General features: G+C 42.7%; 1 protein-coding gene across 1 annotated transcript; it reads right to left on the bottom strand.

Moving 5' to 3' along the window:
• Window positions 1-1,458: 1,458 nt before the first annotated feature.
• On the bottom strand, window positions 1,459-18,710 carry LOC135511052 (inhibitory synaptic factor 2A-like). The gene is made up of 3 exons (XM_064932536.1): window positions 17,530-18,710; window positions 12,012-12,083; window positions 1,459-1,763 (listed from the first exon to the last, which is right to left on the bottom strand). The coding sequence occupies exons 1-3, from the start codon at window positions 18,708-18,710 to the stop codon at window positions 1,580-1,582; spliced, it is 1,437 nt and encodes a 478-aa protein (XP_064788608.1). The 3' UTR covers window positions 1,459-1,579.
• Window positions 18,711-18,999: the final 289 nt, after the last annotated feature.

Genomic DNA, 18,999 nt, shown 5'->3' with positions numbered 1-18,999 from the left:
CATCAACTGAATCTCTCTGCTACCAAAGTCACTATTTATCACTGGTCTAGAAATATAAAGATTGCAAGTTCAGTGCATGGATTGCTTCTCCTGGGTGGTGAGTTGATTTCACCCCTAACGTAATCATATAGGAGATGGTAATCAAAGGCGTTTGGTGCTGATCAGTGTTAATCAATCAATTGCAGAATTATAGCATCATGTGAATGACCATGTGGTCTGTGATGAGGATCAATTAAGCCAAGTGTGTTAGAATGTGAAATACATATCGCAGAGAGAATAGTGATGAGTTTCATCATGTCTTTACAGTACATTTCCTTGCTGTGGGTGAGAATAAGTTAGTGCGATGTTAGCCAGTACGTAAGTTAAAGACACGGAAAGCTTTATGCGAGTGACATGATAAAGAAGTTGCAAAATATGCTTACTTTTTCAACTGATATTTAAGAAAAGCATTTAAGGTATTTAAAAAAAAAGTCTGCTGCAGGTTGAATAACACAGTAATAAAACATATCAATAAACTTTAATATGTTAAAAATAAGTCATTTTTTTCTATTTCTGAACACTGTGGGATTAGAACAGCTTCGAGGAGAACTATAACTTGGATTACATCCTGTTTCTAAAAGACAACGCAGTCTAGGATCTCAGATACCTCAATCATTCTTAACATACTCCTGAAGTGTGTGTCTGTGTGCAGACAGAGAGAGAGAGACAGAGAGAGAGAGAGAATGAGGGAGAGAGAGATGGAAGAGAGAGAGAGCGAGAGAGATGGGAGAGAGAGACAGAGCGAGCGAGAGAGAGAGATGGAAGAGAAGGACAGAGGGGGGAGAGAGAGAGGGGGAAAGAGAGACAGAGAGAGAGGGGAGAGAGTGAGAGGGGATAGGGAGACAGAGAGAGAGAGAGAGACTGGGAGACAGAGATTGGGTTCTCTCAAGACTGGAGAGAAGGGGCAAGAAGGGTTAATGTAGAGTTGGTTCACTAATATACTGTAATGTACTGTATATAACTTCTTCTTCCATCTCAGTCTCCAAATGTTTGTGCTTTGCCGACAGGCTGATGTACGGTTAAAGTAGCTTTGTAGAGAAACAGGCCTTCCACATGGTGATTCCTCTTCTACTCAAGCAGAGGTCTCTGGGGAAAGAGACCAAAAAGGTGTGCCATTGGAATTCATAAATAAAAAAGTGAGAGAAGCATTTGCCCAGTAAATAAATAACATCCGTCTTCATATTGCAGGCTACATCTCAAGACGACCTAAATATATCCAGTCTCACCTTGTTGTTTTGCTAACCTCTAGCCAGGGTATAAGTTGATCTTCTCTGGCGTTTGAGCCAGAAACTGAAGTCTTGGCAGACTCTAACCTCCATGAGAAAATATATATATCTTTTTTTTATCCCCCCCCCCCCCCCCCCATTGATTTCTAGTGCAGTTCCAACTCAGAATCCTGATATACTGTAGATGGTTTACTGGTATCTGGTTATCTGTCATCTGGAGCAAAAATCTGTTCTGATAAATCCCTTTGAGAGAAGATAGTAAATGGATAAAAGTGATCCAAAAAGCCGTTCCAAAATCCTAAGTGTTCCCTAAATTATAGGAACCAGAGTTTCCAGCGACCATGCTTTTTGGACTCTGTCTTGGACTTGCGTTTGGGGGTTGAGGTGAACACCTCATGGGGGTAAGGCAGAGCAGGGTATTGAGGGTCATCCAAGGGGCACAGTCTCTTAATCAGGGGCTGTAATTTGTCCTCCTGTTGCTTGAAGTCCAGCTCCACACTGCAACACACACACAAAAAGCTATCGCATTGGGTTACAGTAACACATACAAACATACATTAAAACACAATATTCATTTATTCTTGTGGGGGATATGTAAATGTATAAATTCTACTGGTAATTCTACTAAATACCTGGAGAAGGAAAATACTACAATTTGAAACTGTGGAAGGGCGGTTCAATCCTATTTAAGTTTTAGTTTTTATACTACCAGGATTTAAGAGATTAAATTACATTCAAACCAATCTTAATTGTGGGTATCACAAATTTAACATGAATGACGCAGCTCAAGTATGAACCATGACTCTGCACAATCTGGTACATTGAATTTTGATCCCATAAAAGTTATGTTAAGTTAATAATAGGATGCAAGAGTACTGCCAAAACGCCGGCATTCAATTTGTCTGTTGATAATCCAGGGCAGTTGCTAGCCATAGGCTCCAGATGGATTGTCGGGGGAGGGCACAGTACAGTCTGATAATTCTAGCAACACAAATAAATTCCTTTGATGCTGAAATGTACTGAGTGTGAAATCAGACAAATGTAAACAGTCTGCACATCTGTATGTTTTAGTGCATAGTCATGATACAATATGTCCGTTGGGATATGGGTCATTTCTGGAGTCTGATTTCCTCATCCGTTCCTGTAATCCCTGGCTGGCCATCATCTGATTCCATTCGGGCACCGAGGTTGAACTCACAGATTAAATCTCTGACTGTTGAGAAGCAGCTTAATCCCAACCAAATGAAATCATTCGGAACCCAAGCAGACCCAGACATACTACAGCATAAGCGAAGGACATATTATGCATTAGTACACATTGCGTATTCCCCATCTATACAGCTATTGATTAAGTTCATCTACATGTATGTACAGCATTTATGTATCATCTTTGGCAGAATACTAGCTTGGAATGAGTCAAGTATGAATCATACTGTCATACTTGCCAGCCCATTTAATACACGTTGACAAAAAAGATTGCCACAAAGTCAATATATTACCAATCCTCTGCCAACTTAATAAAAAACACAGTTTCTCTGAAGATTACAATGTATGGTTGTACAGCAGTAGAAGTAACAATAGCAATAGTAGCAGAAAGTTTCATTTTTATAGCATGAACCTTATCACACAATGTTGTTGATCATTGATACGTTGTTTTATTGAAAGCATAGAATGATTTGAAGTGGCATATTTCTCCCAGCCAAACCCCATGGAAGGATAGAGGAAGAGCCAAACTTGCTTAAAGGACATTAAACCCTCCAAGGTCAAACATAAGTCTAGACAGCTTAGGCAGCCAGATGAATGTACAAAGCCCTGTTCAGCTCTGTTCAGATTCACCGGCCTGACAGGCAGTCCAATTCGTTTTCTGAAGGCGATGCTCTGCTTAAAGTGACAGAATGAATCTTGGTAACTATCCTTACCCTTACGATAAGTGTCAGTTATTCAACTCTATTACAACCTTCAGAGAAAACGGTACAGGGTGCCAGAGAGGAATTTGGCAGTGCAGAAGATTGAATCAATCAATAAAGGTCTGATTATATGAATATAAACTTGACTATGAATACTATCTTGAATGTATTCAGTTAATTAACCCCTGAGAGTCGATTGACGCACCAGTGCGTCAGTCTAAATTACATAAGAAAAAATCCCCATCAAAATCTGTCAATTTAAACTAGAGATATCTGGGGTTTTTTGCATTGGATGTGTCTCAATCCACCGCACTACCGCATCTGTGGTGACAGGCAGAGCCAGAGCGGTGTTTGTCAGACCATGAGACATCTGCGGTGACAGGCAGAGCCAGAGCGGTGTTTGTCAGATCACGAGACATCTGTGGTGACAGGCAGAGCCAGAGCGGTGTTTGTCAAACCACGAGACATCTGTGGTGACAGGCAGAGCCAGAGCGGTGTTTGTCCGACCACGAGACATCTGCGGTGACAGGCAGAGCCAGAGCGGTGTTTGTCAAACCACGAGACATCTGTGGTGACAGGCAGAGCCAGAGCGGTGTTTGTCCGACCACGAGACATCTGCGGTGACAGGCAGAGCCAGAGCGGTGTTTGTCCGACCACGAGACATCTGCGGTGACAGGCAGAGCCAGAGCGGTGTTTGTCAAACCACGAGACATCTGCGGTGACAGGCAGAGCCAGAGCGGTGTTTGTCAGATCATGAGACATCCCGAAAACTGGTCTTCTCGCGAAAACATCTGTAGCGTGCGTCCAAACGGTTTCGACCTACAAACTATGGAAAGGGGAGACTCTCACGAACACTATGGTATTCTCCGCTTTGCTCTACAACCCCCACATCTGTCACACGACTTGCTTGAAGGTAACCGGCACTGGTTTGATAAAACAAATGGAAGTATGAAGGTATCTTTGTGCCTACCCCCTTTATTTATTTGTGTGTACAAAATATACATTGTATATACTGTATTTCCATTTTTTTTATATATCTCCTAGATTTATGATAAACACTTCAAAACCTTGTTTCTTATGATTGATTTTTATGATATTGTTATTCAGTTTCTATGGGTTTTATCAAATACTTGTTAATATTTTTCTTGGGACACCTACATTTCCAATCAAATTTCGAAATAATACATAGTATGATCATCTTAAAACAATACCATATAACCCCCCCCCCCAACATCTTAGACTATAAGGAATTAATCGCTGACCTTTAACCCCAAAACATAATTGTGACACAATGAGACCACTTAAATTACACAGTATGTGCCAGCACACATCTCTGATAAGTGTTGTCGAGATTTGGAATGGGCCCTTTATATCCTCAAAAGGTTCTACAGCTGCACCAATAAGAGCATCTTGACTGGCTGCATTACTGCTTGGTATGGCAAATGCACCGCCCTCGACCGCAAATTGCTACAGAGGGTGGTGCGGACAGCCCAGTACATCACTGGGGCTGAACTCCATGCCATCCAGGACCTCTATCATTGCCAAAGACTCCAGCCACCAAACCCCATAGACTGTTCACTCTGCTATTGTCTGGCAAATGGTACCGGAGTGGCTCTCTTACCAAGAGGCTCAGAGACAGCTTCTACCCCCAAGCCATACGACTACTATAGAGTTAATCAAATGTTTACCCAGACTATCTGTACTGGTCCTATCTTGTGCTGACTCTTTGCACACTCACAAGAATATATATGCACACTATACACACAACTCTCACACAATACCTACACACATTCACATACGCACATACGCACACACATAACATACACATGCATAACACAAACACACATACACACACTCATACATACACACGCATTTTTACACTCACCATTTGCTGCTGTTACTCTGTTCTCTATTTTACTCGTATTATTATCTATCCTGATGCCTAGTCACTTTACCCTGCCTTTATGTACATATCTACCCCAAATACCTTATCATTATCTATCCTGATGCCTAGTCACTTTACCCTGCCTTTATGTACATATCTACCTCAAGTACCTTGTATCTCTGCACATTGATCTGGTACTGGTACTCCCTCTATATAGCTCCACATTGATCTGGTACTGGTACTCCTTCTATATAGCTCCACATTGATCTGGTACTGGTACTCCTTCTAAATAGCTCCATTATTGTGCATTGTATTCCTCTTGTGTTACTATTCATGTAATTTATTAACTGCATCGTTGGGAAGGGCTCGTAAAGAAGCATTTCACTGTAAAGTCTAAACCCGACGTCCTTGGCGCATGTGACAATTTTATTTGATTTCACATTGCTCAGTAGCAACACACAAAGACCAGAGACCAGCTTCTTACTTCCATCAAGACAGAATTGCCACAACATTTGAAACGAGTTGCACGCTTTGTATATTTACAGAAGACGTGCCCTTGTTTCACAGTATTTCTTAGAGCCATTCTAAAAGTTCACCATCTCTGGGCTCTTGTTGATGCCAAGCTTTCGCTAGAGAACAGCAGAAAAGACAACAGCGCAGCACACTATGGAATGGTCTTGGCACTTATTAAGCAATTAATCACTTGGCAGAGAGCTGCAATTACTGTATGCTGTGGACAATTGGCTCTGCAGGGAGCCTGAGGCACGCTGTACTGTGCGGGTGGTCCTGGAGAGCAGGTGACTGAGTAAACAAAGACCACAGACCTCAAATCATCTGATCGGCCAAAAGATCGGGACGGCTAAAGACAGGGAGTATCATTTTCAACCATTCACAAGCAGATGAATCATCTGTTTAGCTACGGTCTGGGAATAGCTCTGTCTGTGATCACTGGTGCCTGATTGTTTAGTTGGAGTGAACCCTGTTTAATGATTGTTCTTTATGGGAGGGAGGTGTTGTCTTCTATACCCTCTCACCACTTCTATACCTTCTCACCACAAACCACATTACTTTACCATTACTGTACGTTTGATTTTTTTATTCACGATTGAGCTTCTGTTAAATGAAGATGCAAATGCTTTTGATATTTTCACCCCTTCCAATAGCACTTTCAGGATATTATTGTACAATGCTCCCTATTTGTCTCTCCTTCTGGGCTACCTACATGTATTGTATAGGCCTAATGTTTCCCCCAAACAAATCCAACAAATTGTACTTCAATTGGTTTATTGATTTAAATCACCAGAGTACAAATTACTTGAAAGCACTGAGCATATTTCTCTTTGACTGACGAGGGGCCATTTTGATAGAGTGCCTTTATTGTTAAAAAGCCAACTAAGGTCCAGCTCTATTTAATGGTTGACTGGCTTACAATAGCATAGTCATGTCCACACACAGACTGAGAGACATGTACTTCAATGAACACATCGATACTCCAAGTCCTCTCAACACCAATGAAACACCTGCATCTTCCTTAACAGCTAATTAGCTACTTGCTCTTATGAGTAATTGAATGACATCTTCATTAAACCCAATTTACACAACCAGGAACTGTATTAGTACTGATTTGTTAAGCCATTATTAGCCTCAAAAGTAATAAAACTTCTGTGCAAACAAGATTAAACTCTCCCCTTTTTGTAATCTTATTCTTGTACCTATTAGGCATTATGAACACTGAATGATCACCCATTCAGTGTGGGTGTGCAGTAGAAAGCAGGCGACTCCTTTGTGTTCCCTTGGTATGGGATACGGGCAAAGACCCCACATTGTTTACTGTTGATGTTACTGCAGAGCCAGACTAAGTGGTCTAAGCTCCAGAAGGACATTAGCATGGGAACTGTAAGGAGCAGAGGCTAGAAACACTGAGCCATAATCTATCTCTTCGTCCACTGTTTTCTCAGGGGCCCGCTTAGACTACTTTTCTGCGGTCAAATGTATTTTTTTGCATTTGTTTCCCCAGCCACATTTTCAATGGGATGTGATGTGACTGCAGTAGTGGGGCATTTATGCCCTCTCTCTCTCATCTCCATCCCTCCTCCTTCTCTCTCTCCAATCTCCCTCTCTTTCTTTCTCATCTCCTCCTCTCTCTCTCTCTCTCTCTCTCTCTCTCTCTCTCTCTCTCTCTCTCTATGCTTTGTTTGTGTCCTATTTGTATCAGCAGCAGTGATGCATGGGATGCTGCAGTATACAAGGGGGAGGGGGCTGGGAGTGTCGGTCGGGTGTTGAATTCTGGGTAGGGCTTGTAGATTGACTATCTCAGCTCAACTGAGCACCAGCAGGAGCCCAAGCCCTGGATTTATTAGCCATATTGGTACTGACTTGCTGTTCGGAATTAGAGGCCACATCGCCGCGGCTGCTAATCTTGGCAACGAGCAGTTACTGTCCAAGTCTGAGGAATAATTGGCCTTTTGGTTCAGATTTTGTTTCTTCTTGGCTCTTTTAAATTCTTCTCACTGTAGCCAGGCCAGCTCATTAAGTGAAAGGGCTGAGTGGCGTGCCCAGCAAGAGGATTACTGGTGCCCTATGAGCTCTTTGAGTCACCAGCACAGGCCCTGGCAGAAATAACAAACCTGAAGAATATACTTTACCGTATATTCAAGTCCAAATGTATGTCGGATATCTAGTTTTATCCACATAGCTAGCACTGAAAGCCACGGTCATAACTTAACAGTTCAAGATATCAACAAAAATCTCTGAAAAGAAAGAATTGCAAAAAAGGAATGGTTAAACATATACACTGTAAAACATGATATAAGAAAAAGGGTAAACACCCGAATCATCGTTCAACCGCCTGACTTTGATAAATACCTTCGGTGTGACACATCACTCAATTCAGTCTGTAAATAAACAAGATCGAGGAAGGAGTATCGTAGAGAAAAAAAACAAACTATATCTATTTGCAAAGTTTTGGGATATATTTACTGCTATTTGCTTTGGCAGAGACAGATAGTGCTTGATAGATAGTAGTCTTGCTCGCAAATTGCTGTTATGTCCAAGTCAAGTAAAGTAAAAAAAAAGAAAAATGTGGAGATGCACAATTTAGGAACGATGAGCTGAAAAACCTGTTGACCACAGATGGAATTATAGTAATTTATTTTGTACACGTTCCACAAGCCTTCTTCTAATAACAGAATGGATCATTTGTATTGACTTGTCATAGAACGGCTTTGTTTAGAAATGTTACATTCCGGCACTTTCAGTGAAAAACGTATTTCCCTTGTTAGGGATTGTTGAGAACCTTCTATTGATTATCTCAAGTTTTGAACAGAATTATCATGTATTCCTGACCTGGGTCTTTGTGAAGCTGTTGTCTCTCTGTGATCAGTGCATTGATAAAGAGCTTTATAATTGTCCCTCATGATGAAATTGGGTCGTGGACTGTGGATCTATCTCCGTTCGTATGTCCGTTTGTCCGTCCGTACGTTCGTCCGTACGTTCGTACGGTAGTCACATGTTATATCTGACGAAACTTGGTGAATGATGCGTCTTGCCATAGAGAACCGGCAAATACAAAACTGCACCGATTGGTCCAAGCCGGGAGCTATAGTAATTAACTGAAATTTGTTAGTCACACGCAATATCTCAATTGGCTCAATCATTCGTGGAAGACAACATGTTTACTATTTAATCTTTCCATCTCTATCAGAACAGTTCTCATTCTGTGCCTATTATGCTTCCTGGCTGTATACTTTGTAGTTTAGTGTTTGTTTGCCTCTGTACAGGATGCTGAATCTCTGACCCTATAGTGTTTATGATGTAATGTACTGTAATGCATCTGCAGTTAGTAAACAGTAAATGATCTGCTTTCTTCCATGTGACCCTGTGACTTAAATAGTTATCAAGCACCACTTGTGGATCTCGATTACAATCAACCTCTACTGAAACAAAGCCATTCAGAATTCATGTAACATCTTCACATTTCGCCAACGAAGGTTCATGAATAAAGCAGCACATGTGTACATATTTAGGCCCTCTTGGATGATGATGAGAATGGACATGAAAAAGGAACATGTCGCAGCTTATTCAGTAGTAATCCGGGAATTACAAGTGTTTCAAGTCATCTTTTTTTAGTACATACATTCCACATCCCCAAAGGACATTAGGCTATCCACACCCGTTTTACCCATGTAAATACTTCTATTTCAGTCCGGCTCTCAGATCTATGCTTTATGATTCATCTGTTTAGTTGTTGCATGTTATGACATGCATTCCCATATTAGTATGGGAACTGTGTGTATTTCATGTAATGCTATAATCATATCACACCTAATGCATATAGCATCACAAACGAGAAGGAGCAGTCTAGTTAAATCATTCCAACACATCAACTACTGTAATCACTTTGTTAGCACACAACAGCTCATACATACACTAATTACATTACATGGGTTGTAAATCCGGAAGACAACAATAATAAGCAATGTGACTCATAGCAGAATTCGGGGTATGAATTGAATCATTTGAAGTCCTCTTTCATGCCATACTGGTCCTCAATTAGATACTGTACTAGCAAATGTGCGTTGTCACAGGAGTTATCTCAGATCATAGATCATCGCTTGAGAAAATGTAACACATTTCTCATGAGACTATGTTGCAGGAAATTACACATAATTACATTAATGATTCTTGCATGTCAGTTCCTTCAATCTGACACAATGGCTGTTAAATTATGCATTCTTTATGCAATGATGATGCATTCTTTATTCTTTATTAAATAAAGGTTAAATAAAAACAGGGGTGTATGTATTACTACTGTTGCAAAACATTTCTTAAACTGAAGCAAATGGAACAAAACAGGGAGTGACCTTCCTGAATTTGCCCAATAAAAACTCATGTATTCGTTGCAAAACCCAACTGGTTGCAACTGTTTGGACTAATGATTAACACCCCAGGGATGGACAAAAAAGTAGGCTTTGATTGGATGAGAACATTGATTGACACGGAATTGATTAGCTTAAGATGTAGATGAACATCTACTAATTGGAGACAAGAGTGAGGTTGTTGGTCAAAGTTAGATGTCCCCTCAGCCAAAGTAAACAAACGCATGCTGTTTTGTCATTGAGTAAAGCGGATGTACTTATGCATGAGTTGTTTACGAAGACGACAATAATGAGTGCAAAAAATGAACATGAAAAGACTTGTATTTTTAGAAATTGGTTCACTTTTTAAATTTAGAACTCTGCTGCAGCAGTGCTTGTTGTGGTGTTTATTTGCGACTCCGTGACCTCACAAACCCTGCTATCTGATGTTTTCCCCTGTGCGTCTTTCTCTGGCTGCAAGGCTAGAACAGGCCGTACAGCTGAAGAAGCAGTTTGCTGGCACACTAGGGTACAACAACGACTCAAATATTGATCGTGCCAGACTTTGGAGGCTGAGTACTCATGTTTTTACCAATCATTCAGATGGTTTGCTATAGTATGTTCTGCATTACTGTATATTGTTTAAATTGGCGTTGCTCTCTAAGATGGATGTTTTTATTCTTGTCTCTGAATGGAGTCACAGTATGAGTGGATTTGGCAACCTGCCTGAGGCTCTCTCAGACGAGTGGAAAAGTCGGATCATCTGCGAGTGTTTACCCAAGTGAGACGGTTGGTTGGTGGAATCGTTCGTCAACTACTTCTGGACCAGTTGAAGTGAAGTGGACACAGAAGTTGAGTCAAGTTTCCATGGCTTTTAGCGTGCATCACTGCAGCCGTTATTCATAAGGCACTTTGAAAGGGGACTCTGTCAGGATATCATGTCCAGTTCCCAGCTGCTCTCATACTGCACGAGCCCCAATTGCATTTCCTCTCTGGGCTAATTCATTTCCCCCTGTTGTGTATGATTATTTATTCCCTCACGAGGTGTGCTTCACCCACAGTGCTTGGCAATTGTGCTGGAGAGATTTGTCTTTATTTATTTTATTACCTTCTACAATAACAACATTATAGTTGCACCACCTGTGTCTAGAAATTCAACTCAATTTACTGCTTCCAATTCGGCTGATGTGTTAATTCCTTTCTACAGTGAGTATATTCTGTATTTATTACCGGAGTCTGAAATCAGAGTTGAGGACATCTATGCATCATTGTAATAGGATATCAAACGTTTATTTTCATCATTGATCTGACCCATATAGGAGTGCTCTATTCTCCTTCAGTGAACCTGTCATTGATCTCAGTCACACCATTTCCAAGTATCTAATGGTGCTCAATTCATTTCTCTCACTCTGACAGAAGTATTCTATCAATTGTCATTATTGTATCACAACCGAGCTAAGCCCTTAATACTTCATTAAAATCTTGCAGTGAGACAAATAATATCCTCTGAGTTCAGTATTCCATTCTACTCATTACCGGAAAGGCAATTATTGCTGTGGAGAAACATTTCAAGGCCTACTGTAACGGCATTCCTCCTCCTCTTCTGAGGTGGAGAAGCAAGAAGGATCGGAGGACCAATGCGCAGTGTGGTAAGTGTCCATAAAGTTTATTTTAAGACATAAACTGAACACTATGAAATACAAAACAATAAACGTGAACATGAACGAAAACCGAAACAGTACCGTGTGGCAACAAACACTTACACGGAAACAAACACCCACAACTCAAAAATGAAATCCAGGCTCCCTCAGTATGATTGGTTTGTCATATTACAGTATATCACCTCACACATAAAGCACCCTTTACAGAAAACCCGTGAGAAAAAAACGTGTGAATTCACATGTGAATGATTGTTATCACATGTTGCTTTACGTGTTGTCCCATTAACTTCACATAAGAGCACGTGATCACACAAAACGTATTTTTGGAACACTTCTTGTGTACACATATACAACTCACGCCATCAATATGTTGTGCCATAGCGGGCGGACGCGACCTTTCAAGCTGCAAACAAGAGAGTAGATGTTAAGGTACTCACCTATAAATGATGCAGGCACTGTTTCGACACGTGTCGCAGTTGGCTGTGTCCTGTCCTGTTCGGTAGGAAAGCCTGAGGAGTGGTGAGAGAATGGAGGATTTTCATGGCTCGTTTGACTTGGATTATTTTAATTTACATGATCTATTTTTCAAACTGATATGTATTTGCTTTCTGAATGGTACAGTCTTCTGTGAGATTAGGTTGGTCAGGTAATAGACATGCTCACTTGATATAATATGCTGATCTCTTTCCTATTGACACGGTATTCACATGGTTTTTGTCATCTTTCTGACAACAAAAAAATGCATGTTTTAGAATACTATAGAAAAGTCAATGTACTCGATCTCCCTGTGCTCCAAACAACTCAACATTCTCAGAAAATAATGAGAATTAGGGAGGCAAAAGACAATCAACATGACAAATTATGTCTGTGTCCTGTATGGCATTTCAAAGTGCCCTAAAGCCCAGTGTCCGCCCTATATTGTCCTGTCATTACTTAGATTGCAATACCTCCTCCATCTTCGGCACAACTCTAAGTACATTCTGCTCCTGAGGCATCTTTTAGGCAAACTTGAGCAGACGTAAGTGTGCACTGAACATGCATGGAGATTTGATGGCATCTGTATCAATCTCTTCAGGTCTCTCCCAGAAGTAACAGTCACCATCCATCATGTCACGTACGTTGGTGGCAGCGATGGGATTTCTCATTCATTTTGATCAGAGGGTGTGTAGAGAGTGGTCAACTGGCAAGCGGAGGGGCAAGTGGGTCCACTAGGACATGTAATTGCTTATTGTCACTGGGAGCTGATGACTGGTAACTAGAGAGGTTGAACCCTGCTGCTCACCATGTCATAAAGGTGACCTTATCTGCCTTGGATAGATCGAAAGTGCTGATGGGAATGGAAGGTCACCAAGTTCATCTGTCCATGTCACCTTAGAGGTGGTTGCTCTTGAATGTGGAGTTGAGGGCCTGAATTCACAATAACTCCTTTGATATATCAAATCATTGGGAGAAAAAAAAGGTCAATTCGAGTCACCAAACAGAAGGGAGTTTTTTGTTGAGATATTGAGTGGTACAGTCATAATCAAGGTCATCACATTTTTTTGCACAACCTCCATGTACTGTAATACACTATCTAAACGACAATTGTATTTACTGAACTGTATTTTCAGTTAATCTAGCAATGTTCTATTCTGCGAGGCCAGATTAATTTATGTACGGACGCTGTGTCGGAAAATCATTCTCTAAACTCTGACACTGTAAGTCAACTATAAGCTGTGCCGCTGTTTGTTTGCACAGGCTCACTCCAGTGTTACTTGTTTGAACAGGCTCACTCTGGTGTTACTTGTTTGAACATGCTCACTCCGGTGTTATTTGTTTGAACAGGCTCACTCTGGTGTTACTTGTTTGAACATGTTCACTCTGGTGTTACTTGTTTGAACAGGCTCACTCTGGTGTTATTTGTTTGAACAGGCTCACTCTGGTGTTACTTGTTTGAACAGGCTCACTCTGGTGTTACTTGTTTGCACAGGCTCACTCCGGTGTTACTTGTTTGAACAGGCTCACTCTGGTGTTACTTGTTTGCACAGACTCACTCCGGTGTTATTTGTTTGCACAGACTCACTCCGGTGTTACTTGTTTGAACAGGCTCACTCTGGTGTTACTTGTTTGAACAGGCTCACTCTGGTGTTAGTTGTTTGCACAGACTCACTCCGGTGTTATTTGTTTGCACAGACTCACTCCGGTGTTATTTGTTTGCACAGGCTCACTCTGGTGTTATTTGTTTGCACAGACTCACTCTGGTGTTACTTGTTTGAACATGCTCACTCCGGTGTTATTTGTTTGAACAGGCTCATTCTGGTGTTACTTGTTTGAACATGTTCACTCTGGTGTTACTTGTTTGAACAGGCTCACTCCGGTGTTATTTGTTTGAACAGGCTCACTCTGGTGTTACTTGTTTGAACAGGCTCACTCTGGTGTTACTTGTTTGCACAGGCTCACTCCGGTGTTACTTGTTTGAACAGGCTCACTCTGGTGTTACTTGTTTGCACAGACTCACTCCGGTGTTATTTGTTTGCACAGACTCACTCCGGTGTTATTTGTTTGCACATGCTCACTCTGGTGTTATTTGTTTGCACAGACTCACTCCGGTGTTATTTGTTTGCACAGACTCACTCCGATGTTATTTGTTTGCACAGACTCACTCCGGTGTTATTTGTTTGAACATGCTCACTCTGGTGTTACTTGTTTGAACAGGCTCACTCTGGTGTTACTTGTTTGAACAGGCTCACTCTGGTGTTAGTTGTTTGCACAGACTCACTCCGGTGTTATTTGTTTGCACAGACTCACTCCGGTGTTATTTGTTTGCACAGGCACACTCTGGTGTTATTTGTTTGCACAGACTCACTCTGGTGTTACTTGTTTGAACATGCTCACTCCGGTGTTATTTGTTTGAACAGGCTCATTCTGGTGTTACTTGTTTGAACATGTTCACTCTGGTGTTACTTGTTTGAACAGGCTCACTCCGGTGTTATTTGTTTGAACAGGCTCACTCTGGTGTTACTTGTTTGAACAGGCTCACTCTGGTGTTACTTGTTTGCACAGGCTCACTCCGGTGTTACTTGTTTGAACAGGCTCACTCTGGTGTTACTTGTTTGCACAGACTCACTCCGGTGTTATTTGTTTGCACAGACTCACTCCGGTGTTATTTGTTTGCACATGCTCACTCTGGTGTTATTTGTTTGCACAGACTCACTCCGGTGTTATTTGTTTGCACAGACTCACTCCGATGTTATTTGTTTGCACAGACTCACTCCGGTGTTATTTGTTTGAACATGCTCACTCTGGTGTTACTTGTTTGAACAGGCTCACTCTGGTGTTACTTGTTTGAACAGGCTCACTCTGGTGTTAGTTGTTTGCACAGACTCACTCCGGTGTTATTTGTTTGCACAGACTCACTCCGGTGTTATTTGTTTGCACAGGCTCACTCTGGTGTTATTTGTTTGCACAGACTCACTCCGATGTTATTTGTTTGCACAGACTCACTCCGGTGTTATTTGTTTGAACAGGCTCACTCCGGTGTTATTTGTTTGAACAGGCTCACTCTGGTGTTACTTGTTTGAAGATGCTCACTCCGGTGTTATTTGTTTGCACAGACTCACTCCGGTGTTATTTGTTTGCACAGACTCACTCCGGTGTTATTTGTTTGCACAGACTCACTCCGGTGTTATTTGTTTGCACAGACTCACTCCGGTGTTATTTGTTTGCACAGACTCACTCCGGTGTTATTTGTTTGCACAGACTCACTCCGGTGTTATTTGTTTGCACAGACTCACTCTGGTGTTATTTGTTTGCACAGGCTCACTCCGGTGTTATTTGTTTGAACAGGCTCACTCCGGTGTTACTTGTTTGAACAGGCTCACTCTGGTGTTACTTGTTTGAACATGCTCACTCCGGTGTTATTTGTTTGCACAGACTCACTCCGGTGTTATTTGTTTGCACAGACTCACTCCGGTGTTATTTGTTTGCACAGACTCACTCCGGTGTTATTTGTTTGCACAGACTCACTCCGGTGTTATTTGTTTGCACAGACTCACTCCGGTGTTATTTGTTTGCACAGACTCACTCCGGTGTTATTTGTTTGCACAGACTCACTCTGGTGTTATTTGTTTGCACAGGCTCACTCCGGTGTTATTTGTTTGAACAGGCTCACTCCGGTGTTACTTGTTTGAACAGGCTCACTCTGGTGTTACTTGTTTGAACATGCTCACTCCGGTGTTATTTGTTTGCACAGACTCACTCCGGTGTTATTTGTTTGCACAGGCTCACTCCGGTGTTATTTGTTTGAACAGGCTCACTCCGGTGTTATTTGTTTGCACAGACTCACTCCGGTGTTATTTGTTTGCACAGACTCACTCCGGTGTTATTTGTTTGCACAGACTCACTCCGGTGTTATTTGTTTGCACAGACTCACTCCGGTGTTATTTGTTAGCACAGGCTCACTCTGGTGTTATTTGCACACGTCAGCTCTCCGGAGAGATGTCCTCACTGTCCCTATACCGCTGACTGCCTGGCTGAATGGATATCACTCTCTGCTCTATTGATATCCTGTGAACAACAGATACAGTTTGGTCAGGTTGGATAATCATGTATGTTAGCAGAATAGGATTCAGTCCCTAACCTGACTGGTAGGAACTGTAAGCAAATCATCCTGAGACCTTGAAACCAGCAGGAGTGTTGGACCAGTGATGCCCCTCAGATTGTGATAGCAGTGTAGCACAGGGAGGAAAAAGAGGCTTGTGCAACACTAATCATTCACCTCACAATGATTTATTGTGAGAGCATTAAGGCCAATAGAAATAGGAATGAGTATCATTGATAAGGTCCTGCAAACATCTGCAAACCAAGTAACCACTGCTCAACACAGTATGTTATACATTTCTCAGTCTTTGGTCTGCTGGGAACAGCACTGAAACCACTCGTGGACACATCACCGTGTGCAGAGCTTTCTCCTGAAAATACCACCCACATGATGCCTTTATCCCGGCGAGAATAAGAGGGGCTTTCAGACACTATTCTGTTCCACCAGTAGTCTGGGACCATCACTTTGAAGACAGAAAGCTTTAGAGTGGCTTGGCAGGGAGAGAGAGAGAGAGAGAGAGAGAACGTGGTGAGGGAGTTAGAGTGCCTTGGCAGGGAGAGAGGGAGAAGGTGGGGAGGAGTTGAGATGCTGGGGCCTTATGGTGAGTAGCAGGCTCTAATAATAGTGATGAAACATATTGAAGGTGTCATATGAGCCACACACTTTAGAGGAGATGAAAGACAGTGCTTTATGAGGCGCTGCTAATTGGTCCTTTTAAACCAGGTTTCAGGGAGCAACATCAGGGGAGTCCAGTGGCTTTGGAGAAGGCTTAATACAATTAGCTTTGTGCCGCTCCAGGTTTCAGGAAGCAAAGCAGACAGCCTTGTACGTTCAGTCCAATGCTGTAGAGTTTTAGTGTATTGGACACGGCTCAGAAACGTTATGCACTTGTTAGTGCCTCTGTACCCCTGAGCAAATACATAGAACGATACAGTATCTACAGAACAATCAGAGACCACTCACTTCCTTGCTATTGGAATTAAATGACACAGGTAGCTGTGATGTTTGTACTCAGATGCTAAATGTAGCTTAGACATGCTGTAGACCCCCACAGTTTCAAGGGCTGCATACCAGCAGGAACATCAAACCTCAGTGAAGATTGAACCACACACAGAAAATGTCTGTTTTACTTGAATAGGTTAGTTATGTGGGACAGCAGGTAGCCTAGCGGTTAAGAACGTTTTGCCAGCAACCAAAAGATCGCTGAAATGTCGCTGGTTTGAATATCTGAGGCAACTAGGTGAAAAATCTGTTGATGTCACCTTGAGCAAAGCAATTAACCCTAATTGCTCCTGTAAGTTTCTCTGGATAAGAGCATCTGTTAATGATGTAAATGTAATGCAAATGCCTGGTGAACATAAATTATTTCCACTCACCCTTCTCTCTGAGCCTCGCCCTTCTCCAGCTCTTGGATGACCCCCAGTAAGACTTTGATGGTCTCCTGACTGGAGCTGATGAGGTTTTCCATGGCCTGGAGCTTTTCTTTAATATCCCCGTTCCCAGCTAAGGGCACTATCTCCTTGCAGGCACCCTGCCGTCCTCGGGGGCAAGCCTGGCTGTCCAGGCCCGGTTGGGGTTTCATTGGGGTTGGTAAAGTCCCTGATCGGCACTGATGTGCCTTTACCCTAGCTACAGAGCAGCCAGCACTGTGGGGGTGGGGCAGTGTCTGGGACTGTTGTCCATTGGGCTGCATGGCCTTTTTGCGTTTGCAGCGCACCGACGGACTCCCTAGGCCTAGACCTTCCACTTGCGTCAGGGAGTTCCAGGCAACTGGACTTGTGACCTTTGACCTTGTGTCCTGTAAGGGTTCTTCACAGTTGGCCAGCTGGCGCTTGGCAGAAGGGTTGGCACCCATTGTGTCCGCTTTGGATAATCCTTTGTGTTTGGTCCTCGCGCCATAGGCAGGGTTCTCTGGCTCTCCCCTGGGAGTTGGGTCGTTTGCAAAGCATTCTGTGTCCTTTGTGATGCGAGAGGAGTCCGGACACGCACGCCCATCTACACAGTTGGCAATGGATAACAGATCCTCTGTGCCACTGCTGTCGTCCGTGTGGTGGAGCAGTGCTTGCGTCTGCCGCACATGCTTCCCTGCACCCTGAGAAGACGAGCACTCCTCTAAACCGAGCGCCTCCTCCTGCCCTTTCAAGTCACTCAAAAACCCGTTGTTCTGGCCCTTGTAGTCCTCCACCAAGGCCGTGTGTTTGATCGTGTGTCCTTTTTTTCGCTCGAAGGGGAAAGTCTGGTAGTGTTTCGTAAGGTCCGGTGACGTCTGGACACCTGTGCTCTTAGTCACATTGGGGATGGAGCGCCGCGCAGGCATCGTCATGTACTTCCTGTAAGCCACTTTACAGGAAATGGACCTGGCTCCTCGCCCCCCTGCCCGCTGCTCCTTCTGGGCGTCACATATGTCCTTGAAGCGGACTTGTAAGGCTTTGTTCCTCTTCTTCACCTGCTGTTTGCCGTCAGGACCGTACTGCACCTCCAGGCTTTGTGACGGGCCTGCCTCTGAATCGGACTCTGAGTTGGATAGCACGACCTTGCTGTTTTCCTTGCTCACCATGGTTTCTGGGAGAAGGGAGAGAAATATACAGTGTATATATTATTACTCTGGGGTGGGAATCACAGTAGATATACTGTAGGAAGGTAGCAGATTATTTTCTGACACTGAGCAACTAACATCTAAACTGTCAGAGCTTTATTTATACCAGATCTTGATTGATATCATAGATGACACACGGACAGACACACCTTCTTATTCATGCGCCCCGCCCCAAAAATTCTATAGGTATTCCACATGCAGAGCTGTCATATTAAGGGGCTGCATTGCATTGAACAATGTCTGACAAGAT

Source organism: Oncorhynchus masou, chromosome 23 (assembly GCF_036934945.1).
Source record: "Oncorhynchus masou masou isolate Uvic2021 chromosome 23, UVic_Omas_1.1, whole genome shotgun sequence".
Taxonomy (NCBI): domain Eukaryota; kingdom Metazoa; phylum Chordata; class Actinopteri; order Salmoniformes; family Salmonidae; genus Oncorhynchus; species Oncorhynchus masou.
This window is presented reverse-complemented; position numbering and strand designations above follow the sequence as displayed.